We start from the raw sequence: 25,474 nt of genomic DNA on the forward strand, positions 1-25,474 counted from the left end.
AGAAGGGAGATCCACCTGTCCAGTTTCCCCCTGAGGAAACCATGCCTGCGGGCTTGTGGTAAGCGGCGCGTGTTCGGGCTCGAATAGTGATCTTACCAGTGGTACGGAGGAAACCAATTCTGCCCCACTAGAGGAGAGCCTCTGAGCTCTGGAGAATTCTCTTTCAAGCACCTGATATCTCTCGTGGCCTCTCTCTCAGCAGCTTTGGAGGGCTTCTTGGTGGAAATGGCCTTGGTCTTGGCCTTAATCCTCCCTGCCACCTCCAATTTTGAGGAGCTGCGTTTCTTCTTGGCGGGGGAGCCAGAAGAGCCCTGCGTAGGCTGAGGAATCTCACTGTCTGCCATTGTACTCAAGATATTCCGGGTAGGAGATATCTGAGATGGGAGCGAATCACAAATCTGGTCTGTCAGAGAGGGAACCCCGGGCTCTGAGCGAGACAACAATGGCTGACAGCCAGGCAGTTATCTAAAACTGCCTGCTAGGCCTTGCGGAACAGCACCTCCTTGCCGGCTGTGAGGAATTACAGTTAAGTCAGCCTGCCCTGGGGCCGTAGAGAAGATCTCTGACCGTAATGAGAAAATCCTCTCGTCCTGGAGTCAGCAATGCAAAGTGGAGTTTTTTGACTCCACAAAGCCTCCCTAGTGTCAGCAAGCCTCAGATGACCATTAGGGAGCTTGTGAGAGCATTTGAAGGGTCGGCTGAGCTACAGCCGAACTCGTCGGTCCTGAAATCAGGTGGTGGCCGCCTGAAAGCGGTGAAAGCTCTGTGCCACGGGGGAAGCCCTCCCTGCTGGTCTGGAGGTTTGGAGCAGCTGATAGAAGTCTGAACAATCTAAGCTATGTTCAAGTTATTTTGGAAGAGGCCAATTCACTGAGGTAAGAAGGAATAATTTGGAGAAATTCAATTAAAGGTGATGGAGTGGAGATTCCACAGGAGTTTTTCAACCTAATAGCTAAGTCCAGAAGGAATCTCAGAATAACGCGTCCTGCTGAGCGAAGACTAAGTCGAAAAACTAGGTCAGTCTAGCCCAGTGGGAAGTGTGGCAACTTTCTAGACTTAGTCCTATCTGAGCAAGAAGGCTGAGACAACCCACCGATGGATTCTCCACTCATAATGCTGGAGAATGCTGCATTAGCTATAATTTTTTTGAAATATTGGCATGCAAATGCTGTCTGTTGCAAGGCCTTTTTGTATCAATATCTATGTCTACATCTCTTCCACATATCTATCTTCACCTATAGAGAGACCAACTGTTACATTTATGGTGAGACAGTAGAGTTCTCACGATTTTATATCCATGTTATTTTTGGAAATTCCCAGTTATAAGGCTTCCAACCACTCAAAGAAAACCTCTTTATCAATGTTGTATTTCTGAGTATTAATAACTTTAGGGGATCCCCTTAGGTCCCCAGTTCTGAAATACTTGCATGGGTATCTGCAGAGGACGGGTGACAAGTGACAAAACATGATTGATAATGTAAACACTGCACCTTTATTAACTTCATCAGATATGCCCTGGCTGAATTTGTGTCATTACATAACCATGCATGTTGCATTATGTAATTTTGACTATATAAGGATTTTTGTGTTAAATGTTTAGCTACAAATGTGACTGAATAACCAATGATGATTGCAAAGATTAACAGTGAAACAAAAATGCCTTCTAGAAGCTTATTATTTCCCATATTTGTTTGAAAACACAGAATGCCATTAGAACCTAAAAGTGACTCCAAATGGATATAGGAAGACTTATTCTCTAATAAAGAATTATGATTCAAATTCTCCTTGTATTTCTATTCTGTAAGACATGCTTGTGGAACCAAACGTCTTTGGACCAAATGTAATCCAGTGCATTTTTCTAGCTAGTTGTTGACTGGCTTTTTTTCCTTAAGCATTATGCTTCAAAGAGGCTTCCACTGAGTTTCTCCTATATGTTCATTGAGAAACTCTTTCTGAAAAGACATCATCTAGCAACCCTATTTTTATTTCAATAATTGATACATGCTGGTAAATAAGGGTTTATGCAAAGATAATATTTGTGGATTAGCTTCTCCAGATTCCAGAGTCTTCAAAAAAATAAGAGCTTCCATTTTTAGAATCTATAACCAATCCAACTTACTTTAAAAAAAAAATACAATACTTAGTAATATCACACCTATATTTCTTCCTCACACGTACAGGACATATTTTGCACTTCCTTCATTTCATAATCAATGTAATAGTTTTTCCATGTATAATAAAGATAAAGTTGTTCTCCAAGTGTATTTGAATTTGAATTCAGTTCAAACTACATCTGGATATATGCGTATGGCATTGGGCTTCTCATTCAAAAATAATTCAGTTAAAAGAAACTTGCCAGACCTGACCAATATTTTCCAGTTTTTAAGAAAACTAGGCACATTTTATTTTGAAGCCTATTAAGAAACTGGTCAGTAACATAAATGAACAATTGCACCACCACATGCTTAACTAAATATACAAAAAGTTCCCTGTAAAAGGTTTTGGATATTTACTTTTCTATCCCAATATACCTTACTCTAGCCTTTCCTTCCTGAAGTGAGAAGCAAACAACCCAGTAAATACAAGAGTATTATGTAGCTTAACCATCAGTTTTTCAATAAAAAATAGGAAAACAAATATTGCTTTGGAAGGCTACAATTTAAGCACACGAGCAGGATAGAGAATTGTATCCTTGCCTTGCTACAATTTTCAATGTACTCTTTAGTCATTTTTTTCTCTAAAAAAGATCCACCTGTGTAGTTATTTTTTTAAATAGACATCAGGGGGAGAATTAGCAGCTGGAACTTTAGGGATCTGACTAAAAAACAAAATTACAGGAAGGAAAGAGAGAGAGAAAGGATAAGACAGGCTCCATTAAAAATGTTAACATGTAATATATTTAGTTTCCAGCCTACTACCCACCCATTTCCTCACAGGACATCTCTTTTGTTAGACCCATGTTCTACCTGACATAAACATGTTTTATGAGATGGTCACATATTGTAATTAAATCCTAGCCTGTCTTTATTTCCAAAATCCCACAAGTGTTCCTAGGAAATAGAGACAGAACATAATTGTGGCATGATGCCTTACTTCTAAATGTGCCTATCAATCTAGAAAAAAAGACAAAGCTAAGATATGGGTCAATAGCATGATAGAAAGGCAGAGGAAGCAGTAAAGATAATTTTCATTGGTTTTACTTTCTGATAAATAGGTGTTTTTTGTAACTTTGCTTTACATATGCTTTAGGAAATAAGCAAGCAGCACTCATAATATGCTCTCAGAATTCTAACTGTCCAACCTAACAATTTGGAAATGTCTTTAATATGTGGTTTGTGTCTCTGGATAAGTTTATTTCAACCTTTATACCCTGTTATATGGAAATGCTGGTCCAGAATCTGAGACCTTGTGCACAGGACATATTCATGACAATCACCACAAAACTACTGCCACAAAAGAATATTTTTTAAAGAGATATTCAGCCCTGATTCCAAGCCGATAGACAGACAGATATTACAATAATGCCATATAGAAAAAAAAATTGAAGAGGGAAGAGAGCAAAAATTGACATTACAGATGGTACAACTGCTATGTAAGCTGGGATTTGATTTCTCCATCTGCCATCTAAGCATCATGTATTTAGGCAATACCAATAAAGTACAAATGTTAGACTGGGATAACTGAGATTACAATATTAGATATTCCTTCTGCAAATAGCATCATGTTCTGAAACTTAATCTGCACATGTCACATCTTTTCCAGCTATCAAACTGTTATATAAAACATTAGCTCCCATTGTGCATAATTCAGGACAGTGTTCAACACACTTAAGCATACAATGAACTCCCAAAGCATCCCCTTAAATATGACCGTTTGTATTTTTGTATTAAATGTTACATTCATATCAACCATTGTTTTGTGCATTCATTGAAACAGTCCTGCATAATTTGTGGCCCATTGTGTCATATATCGAGAGCTATTTATGCCTCTCAAGTGTTTGATCAGCAAGTTCCATCCCTCCCTGTTTTATTTAAATATTGTTTAAACAAGCCATTTACAAAGCACTTGCTGGGTCTTCTTACATTCAGCTTACTAGGTCACAATACGTTCAAGCAAAACTAGGAGGTTTAGTTAGAATAAAGGAAAACCCTGATTCAAATCAACAGTTCACAAGATGTGACTGGTTGAACAACATTCCATGTGGCAAACTGTGTTCTTAGATTTAGTTCTCTAAAAAGTGACACTTTCATAACTGGAGGATGTAATTCAGAACACATGACCTTGTTTCACCCCAATTTTGACCATTTCTTTTATTTTCACTGTTGTCTTTTTGTCTGCTTGCTTCTGCAAAATGACAAAAATGTAGACATGTTGCACATCTTAACAATTCATCAGCCTGTGATTCCTACATCAGCAATGAAAATAACCCAGTTTAAAGTAAATTCCACAACAAATATATCATTAGTATTTGGATAAACTATATTTTCAATTAAATATATCAATCATACTTTTATGGACCAACCACTTTATATACACATTTTAAAGCAGGAGAGGCGTAGCCCATGTCCCATCTGTTAAGGAATAATCATCTGGCAGAATCCAGAAAGGGGCCATTTCCTGCCATAGAACCTGCTCTTTGAAGTATCTTTCCCCCTGGAGATCAGACGCACATCAACCCTGCTGAAGACCAGGTTCTGCTGGTCAAGCATGAGACCCTGGATGTGTGGCTGAGCTCTTATTGTTGCTACGCTACTCAATGTTGGATGTGTTTTTTTTTCTTGGCTGCTAAATATGTTATTTATTATTTTGAAACATTGTTTTTATCTCGTTTTTAAGAATGGTTACCCATTCAGAATTACATATTTGGAATGAATGAATATCTTATATTTGTAAAAGGTGTTTAAAAATACAAAGTGTACAATATTTCAATTTTCTGCAATATAGTTATTTTATACTGGGAAATTTATATATTACCACTCTGGCTGACTCAAGAAGCTATTGTTAAGAAAAATATGTCTTATTATGTGAGACTCTAAAAAAAACTTATTTTGATCATAAATCAGAAAATGTGTGAATCTCAGATTGTGTTAAAACTTCTGTTTGATATAAACACAAACTTCACTACTAGTTTTCTATTACATACAAAATGTTCCTATTAAAGAAGATAGAGGTAATTCTATTTAATGGGACATCTGATATCAATTATCATAAAAGTAGCTTTGCTGGGTAATATGACTCAAAAGGCAAAGCTAGATCCTTTGTACATGAGATCATTATCTAATTATTTTTGTTGTGAACAGGTTATTTCTAGCTGTCTTTGTCAGAATAAAGGTCACTAGAATTAATGTTTATTGCTGATCAAATCCAGATAAATAAATCTGCTATTTTTAACATGCTAGTTTTCAAGATATTTATCATTATATTAGTATTTTCATGCACTGAACAGCCACATGTCTGTTACCTTGGGAAATGTTGGTAAAAGTTTATCTGCTTAACTGTGATTATGTCTTTTGGTTGCTAAAGGCATAAAAATACAAACAACAAATTGGTAGAAACAACTTTATTAAAATCATGCAAAATAGCTTTTCTGGTTAATAACCCAGACCTATGAAGTCTAGTCAACATTAGTCTTCAACTAAAGCCAATCAGACAGCTCTGGAATTTTCACAAATTCAGCAAAAGGATTACAGTCACGCCCTATTTTTCTTTTCAAAATTTTGGATAAAACTACTATTTGATACTGATAATTTTACTGTAGTAGTGAAGGCATCAGGCTAGAAACCAGGAGATTGTGAGCTCAAGTCCTGCTTTAGGCACAAAACCAACTGGATGATCTTTGCCTAGTCCCGTGGTGGCGAACTTATGGCATGCATGCCATAGGCGGCACGCAGAGCCATTTCTGTGGGCACGTGTGCAGTTGCTGCTACCAGCAGCTGGCGCAGGTCCATTAGGCCGCTGCCGTCCAGAGCGACAGCCCCGCCCAGCACAAAGGTGAAGCAGCTGGCTAGCAAGCCTCGCGTAAAGGTGCACACCCACACCTAGCAGGCCAAAGGCCACCCCAAGTGGGGAAAGCCAGATCCCCATCGATGTCATGGCCGCCCAGGCCCAGCACAGGGGGAGACACGCAATTCTAGTTGGGACTAGGGGGGCCATGGCACCAATGGGAATCCAGCTTTCCCCACTCGGGGTGGTCTTTGGCTTGCTGGGCGTTGGCGTGCTCTAACACCTCTATGTGGGGCTTGCTAGCCAGCCGTTTTGCCTCTTTTATGCTGGGTGAGCCAGGCCTCTGGGTGGCGGCCGCAGCTTAATGGACCTGTGGATCCCAGCACGAATCTGCCTCCTGCCGCCTCGCGCTCCTCTCCTTCCGCACCCACCCACCTGGAGCCCAACCAGGGGGACCCCAGCCACCCATGCCGTGCCACCCTGGCCCCGCTGCCGCGTGCCCCACCGGCAGAGCAGCAGCAGGAGCAGCCATCTCTTGTGACTCGGCTGAGAGCTCGCCCGCCACCCAGCCTGCTCAACGGCATGGAGTCCCAGTGCGACTACTTCATGTATTTCCTGGCTGTGCCCTTCCCAGCCCGCGTGGTGCTCCTGAGGGAGCCAGGCTGGTACCAGGCCTTGCCTGGAGGAACCATCTCTATCTGGGCAAGACGGTCCACTTCCTGCTGATCCTGCGGTGCTGCTTGGGAGCTGGCGGCACTCCACAGCCGCCCTGGGGGCAACTGACAGGCTCACTCTCGGCCTTCGCCATTGTCAGCCTGGCTGGCAGCAGCGTTGGAGACAAGGCCCTCCCTGGTGAAGCAGCGGAGGAGGGCACGGCTGGAGCCAGAGAGGCAGCCGCCAATGGAAACATCTTCCAGAAGTGCCGGACACTCCTGACCCATGCCTATGGCACCCCGGGAACAATGGCAATGGCCGTCCCCCCCAAGGAGCTCATTGTGTCCATCGATGAAGTCATCTTTCTGCTGACCATTTCTCTGGACAGGCTACCGCCAGCATCGTCAAAGCCAAAATCGTGGTGACCGTCTGGAGACGCAACAAAGAGAGAGGCGTGAATCATGAAATCTTGAGTTCTAAGAGACTTAAGGCATATACCTGGAGGGTAGAAAGGCATTTAACTAACTAATGGCCTATGCTGAGTACCTGGAGATAATCTTGAATTTCTCTGATAGCAGGAAAGTAGATCTAACATACTTTTGCCCTAAATCTCTTTTAAGATTTCTAAGAACTAAAAGTGGTAATTACATCCCCTGTCCTGTAATTCATAAGAACAAATTTAGTTCACGTTCCCAAACACTTCACGTCCCATTTCACGGTTGAGCTAGTATAAAATAAACCCATGCAATGGATATAAAAACATGGGATCCAGACTCCCATGTTAACATGCCAGGTTTTTGAGATGTAAAAAAATCAGACCAAGATAAATCACTTCAGAATTTTTTCCACCTTTAATATTTATTTATTTATTTATTTATGAGACTTATATACCGCTTTAAGTGCAAGCACCGCTTTAAGTGCAAGCGGTGTACACCAGTAAGCAATGTATATATATATATATATATATATTTACATTGCCCCCAACAATCTGGGTCCTCATTTTACCTACCTCGGAAGGATGGAAGGCTGAGTCAACCTTGAGCCGGTGAGATTTGAACCGCTGACCTGCTGAATACAGTCAGCTAAAGTGGCCTGCAGTACTGCATTCTAACTGCTGCGCCACCTCAGCTCTTATATAACATATAAGCCATACAATTCATTTGAAAAACAAACCAAAATCTTTTAGGGGAAAAAAATAACAATAAAAAATGTACAATAATTTTAATCTCACCTTTTCTCTACAATATGACTTACATGCTTGAGAACACTGGATGGAAAAATAAATTTACAAGCTAAATCTGAAATATTATTTTTGTTATATGCCGCCCAGAGTTATCTGATTATGAAATGGGTGACTCTATAAATTAGATTAAATAAATAACATTAAAAAAACTTCTACAGCATCATCTAATAAGCTGGAGATTCCTTCCATATATATTTCTCATATGTATTTAAAAAATAAATATTTATTTCGCTTTATCATAATCACTTTCATAATCTTTAATTTATAAATAAAAATTTCAGCCACTATAATTTTTCATGCTATAGGTACCCACTTCAGAAATCAAGATAAAATGCATGACTTCTACAGAAGGAAGATTTAAATATATATATATTCTACTGCAGGGGTGTCAAACTCAATTTCACTGAGGGCTTCATCAGCATTGCGGTTGCCCTGGGGAGGCGGGTGGGTGTGGCCAGAGTGGGTGCAGCCTAATGGGTGGGCGTGGATGGAATGGGTGTGGCCTACTGGGTGGGCATGGCCAGTTCTACATCATTCGCGTCAAGTGTGCCTATGGGGGGGGGCTGGGCAGGAATGGGACAGATCTGAGTGTCTCTGGCAGAAGGGGGTGGGACCGGGGCAAGTGCCAAGGCATGGTCCACTGGGGCAAGTGCCAAGATGGCCACCACAAAATTATACATTGGCTCTTGGCTGGCCTGGGCCAGGGCTAAGGCAGCTGGGGCCATTCCCTCACTGTTTCCAGGATGGCTTCGCAGGCCACATGAAATCACTTCGCGGGCCGCATTCGGCCCCCAGGCCTTGTGTTTGACATCTCTGTTCTACTGGGTGCTATTATTCATCAGCAGTGAAATGTAAAACCACTTCTACTAGTTAATAAAGTTAACAATGTTCCCTGTTTACCTATACCCACAAACACTCAGGAGAAGAAATAGATTTTAAATAATTGGTGATAAATGACAGCAAAGGAGATTTCTTAATCACACCTTAGCATATATGAAGACTAATTTGAAGATTGATAGCACACTCCAATTCAAATAATAATTTGGTACTTAATACTTTGTCATTTTTTACCCTTTGATGGTAGTAAAGGTAATTTGAGGAAGGGGATTAAAATAAGAATTTAGGCAGTACCAACATTTTAATACAAACCAGTATGTTTAATAAAGAAATCTACATTGATTTTCATTTTTGTAGATCTGCTTTATCTGTTTAATACTGGAAGATAGGTTTCACGCAACTAGCAAGTATCTATAAATGGAATGTTCAAGTACACAAAAAAATTAAAATTCATTGCAAAATGAGATAGATTTTGAACATTTAATTCAGTGCTTATGTTAAAAAAAAATCCTGATTTTTCAAATTATATTTAATCTTGGAAAGATTTAAAATACTGTAGTTAAAAGATTTTAACTAGGGAGTGATGTTGCTTTTTTACGATCAGGTAAAAATGGATTCCTTCCAAACACATTAAAAGTTCGGAGTTTCACATTCATTAATATGATTTTGGAATTCTCACCAATCATTTTAACTGAAAGACTAGTCTATGGGTCAATTTATGGGTGACAGTAAATCACCCAATCATATATTTTTGGGCAACGAAATTATTAACATAGACTGACAGGTTATAATAGTCTGTAATAGCAACAGCTCTTGGACTTATATACCACTTCACAGTGCTTTACAGCACTCTCTAAGCAGTTTACAGTTAGCATATTGCCTCAAACAATCTGGGTTCTCAATTTACTGACCTTGGAAGGATGGAAGGCTGAATCAACTTGAGCCAGTCAGGATCGAACTCCTGGCAGTGGAATGCAGAGTTAGCCTGCAGTACAGGTAGACTTCGAGGTACAAACCTAATGGAGCCTGCCAACTAGGATCCTAAGTCAAAACTTCATCAAATGAATCAGACTCAATTTTACAAATTTTGAAAATCAAATTCATTAATTGAATCAAATGAACAAAGATTTGACTTACTCTTTCCTATTTGTTAATTGATCGCTGCCATTTAACTGAACTGAGAGGCTCCCTCTCCCCCCCTCACCCCCCCCCCCCGCGCTGCCCATCAGCTGTTTCTGGTTCAATGTTGGCTCAGGAATTAAATTGCCTCCAAGCAGGCTTGCAGGCTGTTTTTTTTTTAATCACTTGTTGCTAGTCAGCGCAAGAGTCTTCAGCTGCCCAGAGGGGAATGGGGCAGTAATTTAAAAACTACTTGCCACTAATTAGCTTAAGAGTCTCCAGCACACAGAGGGAGATGGGGAGGGATTTGCAGAACTTTGGGCCTGCAACAGTATCAGAGATGGAAGGGACCTTGAGGTCATCTAGTCTAACCCACTGCTCTCACAAGACATTATTTCTGATAAATGCCTATCCAGTCTCTTCTTAAAAGCTTCCAGTGATGGGGTACACACAACTTAAAGTAAAAAAAGGAGGGGGAATTAAGTTTTTACCAAGTTGATTCAACTCTTGATGGCTACACCTATTTGAAAGTATTTCAGAAAGTATTTCAAAAGTGTAATAAAATATAGAACAAACTGTACTAAAAAATATAAATTCACTAGAGCAGGGGTTTTCAAATTTGGCCCTTTTATGACTTGTGGACTTCAACTCCCAGAATTCCTCAGCCAGGCACTTCTGGGAGTTGAAGTCCACAAGTCATAAAAGGGCCAAGTTTGAAGACCCCTGCACTAGAGAATCACTTTGTTCCATGCGAATAACAGTTATTTTGAATAACTTAAAAGTCAACTCCAGGTGGATACACCTATGTTACTGATTTGAAAGTATTATAAAAGTGATTTGTTTTTGTCTTCTCCCAAGATTATTAAAGAGAGGCAAAGACCAATAAGATCCTACCATATCCCGAGGCCATATTAATAGATATCAAATATCCTACGTATAGCATGACACATAAACCAATTACTCAGCTGAAATGCATTGCACTGCAAATCTGTTGATCAACTGAATGAATATATTAGAATGTTATTTTCTTTGTTTAGCAAAGTAACATGATGACTGAATATATTTAGTGTACGAGAAATGACTTTTACAATATTACAAAGTTTCTGTTGTTTTTCTACCTTCCAAAATATTCTTTGAAGAGCCTCTTAAGAAGTGGAAGTAATTCTACTATACAAAAATTCAGTATAAAATTCCCTAGAGAATTAGCCTGTTCCAGGCAAATTTCATAATTTCAAATTTCCATTTCTGTTCTGTTCCAAGCAAATTTCATAATGCCAAATTTTGAGTAACTTGAACTATTATCTCCTCTGTAACTGGCTGATTTTTCAAATTATATTTAATCTTGGAAAGATTTAACTCAATAGGACCTATTTAGTAAGAATTATATAAATTGTGGAACAAAACATTCTAAACACATTTACAATCTCACAGGGAACAGTCGTGTCAGTTTTGATTTTAACTATTGTTATGTGTAGTTTTTTTTTCCTAAGTAGAAAGACAGAGATCCTTTTCAAATATGGAGAACAAATCTACAGATTCAAAGTACAGGTAGTCCTCGACTTACAACAGTTCATTTAGTCACCGTTTGAAGTTACAACAGCACTGAAAAAAGTGACTTGTGACTCTTTTTCACATGTATGACCATTGCAACATCCCCATGGTTACATGATCAAAATTCAGAAGCTTAGCAACTGGTTCATATTTATGACAGTTGCTGTGTCTCAAAGTCAAGGGATCCCCTTTTGCAACCTTCTGACAAACAAAGTCAATGGAGACTCACCAGATTCACCTAACAACCATGTTACTAGCAACTGCGGTGATTCACTTAACAACTGTGGCAAGAAAGGTTGTAAAACAGGGCAAAACTCACTTAACAAATGTCGCCTTTACTACATAAATGTTAGGCTCAACTGTGGTCATAAGTTGAGGACTACCTGTTATTAGGAACCTGAATCAGGTGCAATGCCGATTCTTTGGGGATCTTTATAAATTATTAATTACTAAATGTGTTTTGGAAGTTTAAAAATGAAACCAATTATTAGCGAATATTTTAGACTAATAGCATAAAGGCAAATAATTACATTTTACCATTTATGGAAAATATAACACAAAAAAATATAAAATCATAGCAGTAATCTATGATTGTTACTAAATTATTCACTTCGGTGAGAGAAAACCCAAGACATTCAGAAACTATCACGTTTAATTGTCTGGGGGGAAAAGGCAGTGAATTTGGAGTTACACATTCAATTCAACGAGAAAGTGATTTGGAGTTCAGAACGGAGCCCAGTGAATTAAATAGTTGAGGTATGGAGTTAACTGAGCATCAGGTTAAATGAGGGAAGTCTACAAGTGATTCATTTTATTTAAGGATCAGTTATAGAAAAATGCAGAAAAAGAAAAAAAGACTCTTGCTGCAAAACAAAGAAAGCCAGAATTATGCAAGCTTCCTGACATCGTCCAAAGGAGGGAAATGTATTTAGAAGAGTTAGCATTCACACATGTGCTAAGGAGAAGTAATTTCTGCACAGGTACCATTTCATTTGGAAATGGTGTATAAAAAAGAGAAAGTGTTTCTGGATATAGGTAGTCCTTGACCTACAACCATTTGTTTAGTGACCATTCGAAGTTACAAGGGCACTGAAAAAAGTGACTTATGACTGTTTTTCACACTTACAACTCTTGCAGTGTTGCCATGGTCTCATGATCAAAATTCAGATAATTTAGCAACTGGCATGCATTTATGATGGTCGCAATGTCCCTGGGTCCTGTGATCATCTTTTGCGACCTTCTGACAAGCAAAGTCAATGGGGAAGCTAGATTCACTTAACAAAAGCGTTACTAACTTAACAACTGCAACGATTCACTTAACAGTTGTGGCAAGAAAGGTTGTAAAATGAGACAAAATTCACTTAACAACTGCCTTGCTTAGCAACATAAATTCTGGGGTCAATTGTGGCCGTTAGGTTGAGGACTACCTATATAAAGGGAGGAAGAGTATCTCCTTTCCTGAATTCTCAAACAGTTGGAAGGGAATTAAAATAGGAGGTCTGTTTCAATAATGCCTTTGGGCTTGGTTTGCTCAATGTTCTCACTGTCTTCTGGAGCTGGAGTCTCAGACTGTGCTTCCAAAATCTAAGAAAATGCATATGAAAGAATTCCTTTTAGCTTCTGTAAAGCCTAGCAAACTGCTTAGGACTGACCAACAAGTCTAAATTGGAGGGAGGAGAAGCATTCAGAGGGATTAAAGAAATTTCTGTGTGGGATAAGCAAAAGGATGGCAAATGAAGGGGAAACCTCAGGGCTGTCCCGACTATTTCTCTCAACAGTTCTCCTGAGTGAGTTCAACTAGTGGCGGAATTCAGCGGGTTTGCATCAGTTTGGCAGAACCCATACCTAATTTTTGTTGTGTTCAGCAAATTGGTTATGATAAATCTGCACAAGCCTCCCCTGCCACCTCCCTCCTCCAGCCCTAGTATCCCTCTGCCAGCCTTCCATCGCTGCCACTGCGCTTTCTTGCGCACACTTTCTTGCCACCCTACATCAGCCAGTGTCTCCCTTCTCCGTTCTAGAAATGGCAGCCCTGTTTTCTGCTGCTTTCTTCCTGGCAGAAGGCGGAAGGGGGCAACTGCTGCTGGGCAAGTGATCTGCGAGGCAACGCGGGGATGGCGAAGACCAAAGAAAGCTCCTCCAGCAACAGACGCAGCTGTTGTAAAGCAGCGGCAGAGCCTTTTGCCGTCACTCCATCTTGGCTCCGAAACAGTGGAGGGGGGCTGGGTAAGGTCCATCCTCCATAGCATGGCAGTCCAGCTCAGGAGGGGAGTGAAAGGGAAGAGGCGGGTGGGCAGGCAGTCAGCAGGGGGAGGTCATTGAGTGGGGAGTGGCCTGGGTGCAGGGGCCCTGAAGTAAGCAGGTACGGGTGGAGAGTCAACTATGGGTGGAGACAAAAAAGGAGATTAAAAAAAGGTAAGCATATGCTAGCAGAGCACAGTAATATACTTTAAAGAGGTATCTTTAATTTTTTCTCAACTCAAAGAGATTTCTACCCTAAAACGAAAGTGCTATTTGTTCAGGTAGTTCTCCCCGACTTAGAAAATGGGGGCGGGGGGGGCAGAAAAGACTCTCACATCCGATTAGAGACTAAAACAGATAAAATAGGGGGAGGGTTGAGCTTCCCACCTGTTTTGAACAAAAGAGTTACAAAAAATTGATGCCCTAAAATTGCTGTTCCAAATTCCTTTTGATTAACAGCCTACAAGGAAGAACAGATAAGTCAGCAAAAAGGCCGAATTCATAGCTCTGACGATATTATTTTATAGGGGTATCCTCTTGCCTACATTTGCAATTGTCTATATTTACCCCCATGAGAGAACAACCACATCACTTGTGTCACCAGGGATGGAGACAGAGCTGAGTATCATTAGCATACTTTATCATGATCCTGCAATCAACAATACAATGGGAAGAGCTGAGGATGGAATAACTTCACAGTTATAGTTGGAAAAGTCATCCTTGGGTCCTTAATAACTTAAAATAAATCTCTGAAATTACTAGAATGGCTATAAATGGACTGCCATTTAAAGACATTTTGAGCTCACCTTCTTCTTCAAACTTTTTCCTAACTAGACACGCTTGCCAAACACTTTGTACTGTACAATGATATCAGTTTTGACTAGAAGAGAGAATTGTTCCAGGCAATCATTTTTTTAGTTTGTGATCTGAGCACAATATTAAGTTTGCATAAACCCTCAACCAAATGGGGGGGGGTTGTAATTAAAAGGGAACGCTATTCCAAAGAGCAGGTGCTGCAATAGATAAGGCAGGATCTAGGTCCCTTCAGAGGGCATTGCTTAATGGAAGGGGTCTGGAGCTTTTCTGGCTCATTTTACCAACTGAGTAGAAGCCATAAAAGACAGAGAGTTCTTGATGCTCTCTGAGCTCAGTAGTTTGCTTGCAGACATTACCTAACTATAACCTAACTAGGTAACATCATCAGTGTGAGATGTTACCAAATTGGGCAATGAAATGTCTACAAGCAAACCACCAACCTTGACAACTCCAAGAATTCCACAGTTAAACCTTGAACGGCAGATATTCTGTTCCATTGGATCAATGGAAGATAACCAATCCTTAGGCCCAAAGGGTGAAAACCTATAGGTGAAAACTATAATCCGCTTGCATTTGGAAGCACACTGGTAACCACTGCAGACCAGAGCAAAGCTGTTACACAGGCATGATGTAACAGGCCCATAATTGCCTATCCTGCTGTGTTCTGGACTAGCTGCAGCTTCCAAATAGTTTTTAAGGGCAGCTTTATGTAGAGTAAATTACAACAGCCATGCACAAAGTAATTGCCCAAATATTTATAAAACTTTTATGAGGAAAATTAACCTCAGCATTCATCTTTCTTTTGGGGGATACAAGGGGTGTTTATAGAAAATACATGCATATGTTTGTTTTCCTTGGCCAACTAGGAATGAGTCTCTCTGTGATGTGAAATGTAATAGTGAAAGTTTAACTTTTCAGGTTACCATACCATGCTGGAACAAAACAGTAGTAAGAAAACTGAAGAAATACATCTCAGCATTTAACTATAAATCTGAACTCCAAAGAGTCTGGGAATTAGAAGTCTATCTTAATTTGGAAAGGAATACCAAACTGGAGAAGGCTGTTTTATACCTAGTCCTTGATTTACAACCACAACTGAGCTCATAATTTTCATCATAAGTCAATGAGGTTGTAAAGTGAGTCAATATATGACCAAGCCCAATTTTAAGACCATTTTTACTGTGGCTGTTAAATGATTCTAGCTTCCTCAATTGATGTTTCTTGTCGGAAACTCGCCCAGAAGGTTGTAATCATGTGACTGCACAACTCTGCAACCAGTCATAAATGCAGGCCGGTTACAAACTGCAATCATGACCATGAGGATGATGTGACAAATATAAGTGCGAGGATAGTTACAAACTGCATTTTCCAAGGCAGTTGTAACTTTGAACAAACGCACAGCTGTAAGTTGAGGACCACTTGTATATATTTATCCTTTTTGTTACAACCATTTCTTGTGTTAAGTCATAATTTATTATGTCTTCAAATAAGTAAACATGTGACACCTCGACTGCATGTAGCCCTCATGTAATTGACTACATTTCATTCCCATGTGAAATAACTGCAGAGACAATCAAACAATTTCATTTTCTTCTATATAAAACTTTCATAAGACATGAAAAATTAGGATATCAGGGAAAGCCTTGAATAAAATTTTGCTTTGCCTGTATATGAAGTATTTTATACACAAAGAACATTTTCATTAATTGTTGAACAGCAATTAATATATTAAGTCCACCAATAAAATTCACTGTTGCAAAAAAAACCGTCAGAAAAATTTGATTTATAAAAACTGAAAAACAGTATAATTAATAAATATACATAGTTCATACTACTGTTCATACTACTAAAAAATACAGCAGCAGACAGAAAGAGGAAACAACTGATAAGGAAACCAGTGAAGTATGTGAGAAGTATGCTTAAAACTATTAGGTAACAAATGTTTTAAGATGTTAGGTAATCAATCATTTTAACTTACTACTTACTCTGCATTCCCTCTAAGAAGGAATACAATTTAAGCTATATCTAACCAAAACAAAGGCTGAGGGGAAAAAATATCTAAACAATATATTTTCAAGAAAAAAATTAAAGGCAGCATTTCATATGCATATCATAAATTCATGACATTTTCTTCCATATGGTGTTATGATTATAAGCCTAGGTGGCTTTAAAATGAGGGCCTTCATATTCCTAATTACAGGTATATTAATGACTAGATATAACAAATAAACAGGACCCCCCATGCTGAGAGGATCTGAAAGTCTTACTAATAAATAAAGAATTGGGAAAGGATGTTATTATCAGAGAGGCTTTAATTTGGAATCCTGTACTGATCAGCAATTTGGACCGGATGCCTAAAGAAAGCTTGTAAACTCTATGATTCTATGAAAAGAAGGACCACTGATCTGGCCAAACAAAGCTACACTTATATTCATGTCTAATTTGCTTCATCACCCCCTCCTAAAAATCCATGAGCATTACTTTAATTTATTTAATCAGGAAATGAACAGGTAGTCTTCAAGTTACAATCACAATTGAGGCCAAAATTTATGTTGCTAAATGAAACATTTGTTAAGTAAATTTTGCCCCTATTTTACGGCTTTTTTGCCACATTTATTAAGTGAATCACTGCAGTTGTTACATGAATCTGGTTTCCCCATTGACTTTGCTTGTCAGAAGGTTGCAAAAGGGGACTACATGACCCTGGGCCACTGCAACTGTCATAAATGTGAGTCAGTCGTCAAGCATCCAAATGTAAATCACATGACAATGGAGATGTTGCAACGGTCATAAGTGTGAAAAATGGTCACGAGTCATTTTTTTCAGTGACTTTGATCATTAAGCGAACTGTTGTAAGTCAAGGACTACCTGTACTCTACAGCCTATTCTTGAAAATGTTCCTATGTATCTGCATTATTTACAAGCAATTTCCAACTATTTTATATAACAGCTTCATCCCAACACATCTAATGCCACCCCAGGGAATGTAACTTAATACAAATAAATTGATTAGCAGAGATAGGGCAGAGAATTGTAATTCATGCCCTTCTCCGAACTCCTAAGAAAATTTACACAAGCCAATTGATTGCAATGGAAGGGGAAATTGCTTATGTAAAAAGCTAAACATCAGATGAGAAAAGAACCTTTTTTCTTTCTCCTTACCACCCTTTTGTTTTGGGAAGTTGAATTGTTTTAAAATGCTGTGAGGTCTGATAAGAGAACTTTGGATTGCACAGTCATAAATGATGTTATTCACAGAAATTAAAACAGACTCTTCTTTCCAACCCCTTCTATGTGCATCTCTCTGTTTGGCCACAAATGTCCCATTAATTTTTCCTTCTCCCATTGCCTGCTGTATGTATCTCACTTTGTCTGCATGTGTTCTAAAATATAAACCACTCGACATACATGTGCACTGAAATTATTTTTCACATGAGCACAAGACGTAAATGAAAATGTTAAGAATTGTAAAAGAAGGTTTGGGAATTCAAGAGGGGAAAAATATAGTTTTGCACATTCTTGCTAATGTTCAATATTTTTATCACCTAGAACAGGGGTGTCAAACTCAATTTCATTGAGGGCTGCATCAGCATTGCGGTTGCCCTCGGGGGGGGGGGCGGGGGGGTACGGCCTACTGGGTGGGCGTGGATGGAGTGGGTGTGGCCCACTGGGTGGGCATGGCCAGCTCTACATCATTCATGTCAAGGGTGCCTGTAGGGGCCTGGGCAGGAGTGGGATCTGAGTGTCTCTAGCAGAAGGGGGTGGGACCCGAGCAAGTGCCAAGGCATGGTCCACTGGAGGAGCCTCACTGTTCCTCAGGCCATGTGGGGGAGGGGGCTTATGGAGCTAAGACTGAATGTATTTCAGCATAGAGGACCACCACAAAATTGTACATTGGCTCCCGGCTGGCCTGGGCCAGGGCCAAGGCAGAGGGGGCCATTTCCTCACTGTTTCCAGGATGGCTTCGCAGGCCACATGAAACCACTTCACGGGCCGCATCCGGCCCCCGGGCCTTGTGTTTGACATGTCTGACCTAGAAATACTGTTGGATAGAATCTGCAACTTTTTCTTCCTATTCCCTTCTATTTCTTACATACATTAAACATGGACCTACTAGACAGATCATCTTGTTTTATGCAACTTGTATCATTCTCAGAAAATATTCAGACCTGAAGTATCTTAAAATTTCTTAAGTGAAACAATCTCTATGAAGCTAAATATAGTTGAGCCAAAAGACAGATAACAAGAGAGATAAATGACTTTTAATGGAATTCAAAGTTAGACAATACTTTATTAAGACTAATTTATCGTAAAATATATAGTGTTTAGGAGATTATAGTACTTGAATTAAACTTTTGACTCAGCATCCAGAACTTCAGACAACTGATATAAGAACTGATAAAGAAGAAAACAAATGGATGTGATTATAATCTATAAATTAGGAATTATCACAGGAAGGAATTCCAGACATAAAAATAGGAAAGAAACAATGGCTGGAAAAAGAAAAACAGAGTAAGGAGAACAAGGAAGGAAGGGATATAAAACAGAGAAGTAGCTGAACAAAACATAAAGTAAATGAAATTTCTGAATAATCAGAATTAGTCCTTCATATTTGCAATTTCCAATTAACATTTGTGGTATTGTGCAGTAGAGTTAGGCTCAAACAGAGATATCCCCATAAGTTCAATTTTTGAAACAAAGAGTATACAGGTAAAGATGATATACATATATCCCTACTCTTACATTTTAATCTAGCAATCTGTTTTCTTTTATGGCTTTTTCCTCAAATTCCAGCAACATGCATAGTTGAAAGAAAAATGCTGGATTTGGGAGTTGATTATCCTTTGTCACACGCTGCTTTTGGTCTATGACCAACACAATTTTCACTTTCAAAATAATTGGAACACTTTTAAATCCATGTCTGCCCAATCACAATGAGTTTTGCTATAAAGGAAACATATTAAGATTCCAACAGGCAGGGCTTTTTTTGTCATAGAACGCCCAGAAGGGAGTTCCAGTACCTTTTTTGGATGGAAGCTTGTAGGGTAGGCAAGGCGGGTTGTATGACGTGTGTGAGTTCCGGCACTTTTTTTTTTTAACAAAAAAAGCACTGCTAAGAGGTAATGGCTAGCAAGATGGGGGGGGAGGGGGATGCTAGTTTCCGTTTAACTAAGAAATTGTGCTTCCTAAAGACCTAACTGATGGATTCCACTGTTATTGAATGGATTCAAAAAGGCAACGCCAATGTGGTTCTCATGTATTTTGTTTTCCTGTCTTTGTAAACTTTACAAAACATGTTCTTGTGCTTCTGAATCTTCCATTTTTATGCTATTACTGGAACGATAGAAAATGTATAGCAATCATTTGTGGCACATTTTTTCTAGGGCTGTGTCACTTCAGTTGCAGATAAAAGATTATTATTATAGAATTTTATCTGCCGTAAAATAGGTCTACCTAAAAAGTTCTCTCTTGAACAGAATAGAAAGCTTTGTTAAGTATTCTTATTGCTGACACATAATTTAAGATGCTCTAACAAGAGGCTTTAAACATCCAATCACCCACTTGCATTCTGAAATAGTAAAGTGACTACATGACCAGAAATACGGTTTTACAAAGTTTTGCTGAAAACTGGCACTTATAATTTTTGGCAAAACTTGTGCCATAGTGAACATTGTCTTTGCTTAATTACAGTGGTGTTCGCTTAACAACTATGGCAAAAATCATGATAAAATCAAATTAGTTATGTAAGCAACTCTTTTTACAACTGTTAAGACTTTCGATCATATTGGGCAGGCTCCATTACAGTTGTAACTCGAGGACTATCTGTATGTATCCCTGTCAATGTGGTCCTGAAATTATCTGGACTTCAACCCCAGTTTTATCTTGGATCACTCTGTGATCTACATATGTTTCTACAGTATTTTTAAGCCATTTATTTAGCCCTATGTTCCTAATCTCAAAAAGGCAATTCAAGCAACACATTGATCCTATGTTGGAAAAACTATTTTTTTCCACTTCTATTTTTTTTCAATTAATGTTGTAGATTAAATTTGTTTCCTATTTAAGCAGAGTTCATTTCTTCAATTTGCTAGCTTTAAACCATTTTTTTTTTGCAAATTGTTGTTGTATTCTGTATCAAGAATTTCTTTAGAAAAGAAAACCAAAAAAAAAAAATCAACTGCTATAATTATGTAGGTCTTAGAATGCAAAAGCAAAGCAACAATTCAGTGTACCAGAATAGTATCAAATACTTAAAAGCCACAAACAACTAACCCATTCTTAAAATTCTCCAAAAAGGGTGGGTGGAGGCAACCACTACAAATCTGATTTTTACTCTCAAATTTATTCTACTGGTCATTAAGGTTCTCTTAATTTTCAGCTGAAATATTGTATCTGTTTAGCCCTCCAAAGATTTCAAGAATGATCTGATGTTCTGTCTCACTATTCTCTTTTCCACCTTTCTTCATAGAATATGTTTTGCATAATTATAGTCATCTTCATTGCCTTCTCTCCACTATTTCCAGGTATTTTTAAGATGAAGCATTAAGCATCTGAAAACTAGTATAATTAATTTTTGCTGCTGAAAACTAGTATAATTAATTTTTATAGCATAAGTTGCTTATAGATTTTACTTTTACTAGGTGTTCAGCTATGACCTAACATTCTATATTTTTGTGAATTCTTTTCTTACATGGACAATCATTCTTATCAACAGAATTCTGAATAATCTTAGACAAATATTTTCATGCTTTCTTCAACCTTTCATACTTCCTGCCAACAAATTTAAAAGTTTATTATTTTTACAGTTTAGAATTACAACAGTAGTAACGCTTACATGATACAAATTACAAAATACCTGACAATGGATTTCTGTCACACTAGAGAAGTAGTTAAAACAAGAACATACAAGTTATTCTCAATAATTGCTTGTGAATCTTCACTGTTTAAAAACAGGTTTGAATATTCCATAGGTTTTATCTCTGATCTCACTATTTACAACTTAATTTCCTTCTCATTGAAAAATGAATATATACTGTATAAATTATTCTAGGATAATATTTCATACATCTTATAAAATGAAAGTTACATATCCACAAAAGCATATGCCACTATGAAAATATCAATTCTGAAAGTTAACTTACTTTCTATGCTGAAACAAAGCAACCTCTCTAAAAATTATTTCCTAAAATATCCGGACACTATCCCTTTCCTTCTATGACTTAAGACATCTCCTAGATACAGTACCAACCTAACAAAGGAACAGCCAGATAACAAGACTCACATTATTAATATATATTTGAAGTACAGAATATGTTGTGATGCAAATTACTAGTGCAGTATTTTTGAAATCTGATGAAATAGGATTAACTGACTATATAACATACAGCAGAAAGAGAGCCCTGTATTTTTATTATATTAGCATTCTACCATTATTACAAACCAACGCTAAAGCCCCAAATTTAAACCAATTCATATCCAGCCCTATTTCTATCACAGTATTTTTCTCTCCCCTGCCTTTCCCCTAGAAGAAAACCAAAGGAACTTTTAAAATTACTTTATATTTATCCTCCCGTATGCCATTCACTTCCGCTTTACTAGTGAATCTAGGATCCTTTTATAATAAGTGGGTGTAAAGTTTAACCAATCCTTTATCAATGATTGATACAATATGCCTTATTACTGATTTATACAATTAGCAAAGAATGTTGAACATGGCACAACTAGGCCCACTCCATACTAAAATTAAGGAATCTCATTTTTCAATGTTTACATAGTTATTAGATGTTTTTTCTTGATGTGCTAATTTTTCAATTACAAAATATTTTCCAAGAACAGAATAGCAAGCAGTCAAAATACTAAATCCTATCTGCAATTTAAAGTGCTATAGTCCAAGATAATTGTACAACCAGGCGATGAATAAATCTCTATACCGGTTTAAGGAAAAATGGAATTAGTACACATTCTGGAGATTTGGGAGTTAGTGTATTTTGAAATAATCTCACCCTTTCTTTTGCAGAATGAAACTGCACACACTACAAATCTACTGCCCTATCATGCTTAAACGGTTTGTGTACTTTTTTCTCTCCTGATTTTTTTTCATTTTTTCCCTTACCTATGTAATTTCCTTAAGAAGTAACCTGATGCGTGGCTATTTCGGAGTAAATTGGTTTGTGCTGAATGAGAATTAACTTCACGAAGAAAATACATCATGCAAGTCTGTTCTAGTGAATTTCTCACAGTGAAAAAAAAAATGCCCATCTTCGATGACCGAGAATGCCTAAGTTAGCTCCTCTTTGTTTTCATCCGCTGCCAGGAGAGGCCACCTGTGGGACCTGCTGCCAAGAACAAACAACAAAGTCCCAACCCTACAAAATTCACTTCTTCGAATAGTACTTTGCCAATCAGCCAAAACGACCTCACAGGCTTCCTTTGCACAACCGTATGTGTTTCTGTGTTGGGGGGGTTAGGGAGAGTTGCCCCAAACTTACATGCTTGCTGCAAAAAAACCTAAGTCGGACTTCCTCCAGCCAGGCACCACCTCACAAAATCTACACTGGGGAGTAAGGAGGAAATGGAGCTGAAATTTATTTCTCCCCCCCCCCCCCGTCTTCACACAAATAGACCCCCGAACAGAAGAGACTTAACCTCAGCACACGAACGCCCCACCCTTCCCTTTCTTCCCGGGCGACTCTTTGTGACTCGCGTGCTCGTCGGTTCTCATCCCAGCCGCAGAATCGGCCACTCACCTTGGCTCCCGCGCTCCACGCTGCCACTCTCACTTTGTTGTGGTTGCCGGTCGTGGGCACCAGCGCAGCCCTGGCTTTTACTATTCTCATTGGCTGGTTCGTCTAAACGCTCCGTCTGCTGTAGCCCTTGGGCACTCGGGGCCTCGTTGCCGCCAGCGGGCGCCTCCACCGGCACTACCGTGAAGTTGGTCGGCATGGTAGCGCTCTTTCTACCGGAGCGCTAACCTGTGGCTAAGTCGCCTGGACAGATCCAGAGTCGCCTCACGCAACCACAACCCGCCGCCTGCCCCCTCCCGGGTAGTTGTGGCAGGAAGAGCAGCGAGGGCGGCTCTTTCTTCCCTTTTCTCCGCCTCTCCTCCCCGCCCCCAAGGGCGGCTGCCCGGGCAACAAACCTTGTTGGCCGCCCTCTTTTGCTATCAGCCAGGCAATAGACGTGCCTCGCACGAACGTTTCTCCAAAATTAAAAGGCGGGAAGAGAGGGAAGCGCCCTCTCTTCATATTGGTTACTGGCAACGTCTGTGCATCTTTTCCTTTATCTGTTTTGTTGGCCCCTACGCACTCTGAGAAACGCAGGAGTACTGACCTTAATATTCCTTCTGTGTGCCACTGGTTTCACATACAAACCTTAAAGCATTTGATTTGGGGGAGTTTCAAAATGTTTGTCCTGATTGTTACGATTTAACTCTCTAATATGCAAAGTAGTCAAAGTTATGCATCTAGGTTTCTGTCTATCTCCCACAAAATAGTAGTCACAGCTGGTCCATACATACCTGGTACAGAAGATAATGCTTGTATTCGTTAATAAATAGCTAATGGTCATGAATTTAAAAACAAAGTTCCCGAATTTTTGAATGGAGAGCATATAAACCATTTAATCTGGTACTTAATTTTATCTCTCATGGGGAGGAAATAAACTGAGGTTTTGTTTGCACCTTTAGGCCAAATCCACCTAACCATCCCTGATGCCAGACAGTGAAAAGCAGCTAATTTCTACTTGCTCACACACACTGCCTTTTAAGCAGGAAGTACACAGCATCTCTGGATCACTCTGCACTAAATCAAGGCGTTCCTGTTACATTTCCCTATAAGCATCACTGGTTGCATGTAAGGTCGGAAACCAATGCAATCATTTTTCAACTCGCTCCCCCCCCCAACTATGTAATTGAGTGCATGTCTTGTGGCAGATTGAGCTATCAATGAAAGCCTCTTGTCTTGGTTCCCAATCATGGATTGTGATGGTTGGTTGGTTGGTTGGTTACTCTGGCAGATCTATCAAGCCACAAGTAATGTCATTTCCACTTAGCATTACTCTACAGCCCTTTATGTTGTACTGCAACATTGCAACCTAACTCCTTGCTGCTCATGCTAAAAGCTATGTGAACCTTCATCTACCAGTAATCCAAGCCAATCCTTTAAATTCCCAGGAATGATTTCCATTGTGAGTAGAAATGTTCCATGCAAATGCCCAATGGCAAGTTTCAGGATATGCCTTAGTCATTGGGGCATTTGTCCTCACAATGGAAACATGGACAAGAGGCTAAATGGCAATGATGAGCAGATATAGCCCTTGATAATATGATCCTTGTGGCATGCTTCAATGCTGTGCCATTCATGCCACAACGTGAAGTGTCTTCAAAGGGACCATCTTGCTCAACTTCCCTAGCATCAGATGCTTGAGAGTCCTTAGCCTCCAGGTGTCTTGACTTTATGATAAAGACAGAGATAAATCCCAGTTGAGCAAGGTGATCCCTTTGAAGGCACTTCATGCTGTGGCATGCAGGGCACAGGATTGAAGGATGCCACAAAGATCACACTGTCAATGGCTATATCTGTTCAACGTTGCCATTTTCTTTACAGGGTGTTGTCCCACAGTTGTCACCACTGACAGAGAAGTGGACTGCTCAGCAGCCAGCAGATTTTTGTGGACGGCTCCTTTCCACTTCTGCTTTTGTCAGTAGATAGAAGCATGTAGGTCATTTTTCCACTTCTTACTAAGTTTTCTCCCTGCAAGCAGGTTCAGCTACAACACCAACAGGTAGTGCTATTCCCCATTACAGCTCACAGAAACATAAGCAAGCATGACATGAGCTAGTCACCAAGGCTCTGCTCTTATTTACAGGCTCTAGTGTGCAATTTGTGCACTAAGTCATACATCAAACATCACATTGGTCCAGAACTCAACCACAGGCACAACCTATGCAGTTGCAGTAGATTACTGTGCCATGTCACCTCAGGATCATAGGCAGTACCTGTGGTATTATTATCTGCATGTATTTACATGCTTAATATATCTGCAAAGCAATTTGGGAAGTCAACAGGAGAC

General features: G+C 39.3%; 1 protein-coding gene across 4 annotated transcripts in view; it reads right to left on the minus strand.

Moving 5' to 3' along the window:
- The window catches only part of SLC12A7 (solute carrier family 12 member 7), a 142,234-nt gene extending 118,724 nt beyond the window's left edge, over positions 1–23,510 (minus strand). The window contains exon 1 of one of the 4 annotated variants that reach the window (XM_039329232.1): positions 23,152–23,510. In XM_039329232.1, the coding sequence (XP_039185166.1) occupies positions 23,152–23,347 (196 nt within the window). In that variant the 5' untranslated portion in view covers positions 23,348–23,510. The remainder of the gene's footprint in view (positions 1–23,151) is intronic. The other 3 variants (XM_039329233.1, XM_039329234.1, XM_039329235.1) reach the window with 3 other exon arrangements.
- Positions 23,511–25,474: the final 1,964 nt, after the last annotated feature.

The sequence above is a fragment of the Crotalus tigris genome, unplaced genomic scaffold (genome assembly GCF_016545835.1).
Source record: "Crotalus tigris isolate CLP2741 ecotype Arizona unplaced genomic scaffold, ASM1654583v1 scf7180000024391.5723578, whole genome shotgun sequence".
NCBI lineage: Eukaryota > Metazoa > Chordata > Lepidosauria > Squamata > Viperidae > Crotalus > Crotalus tigris.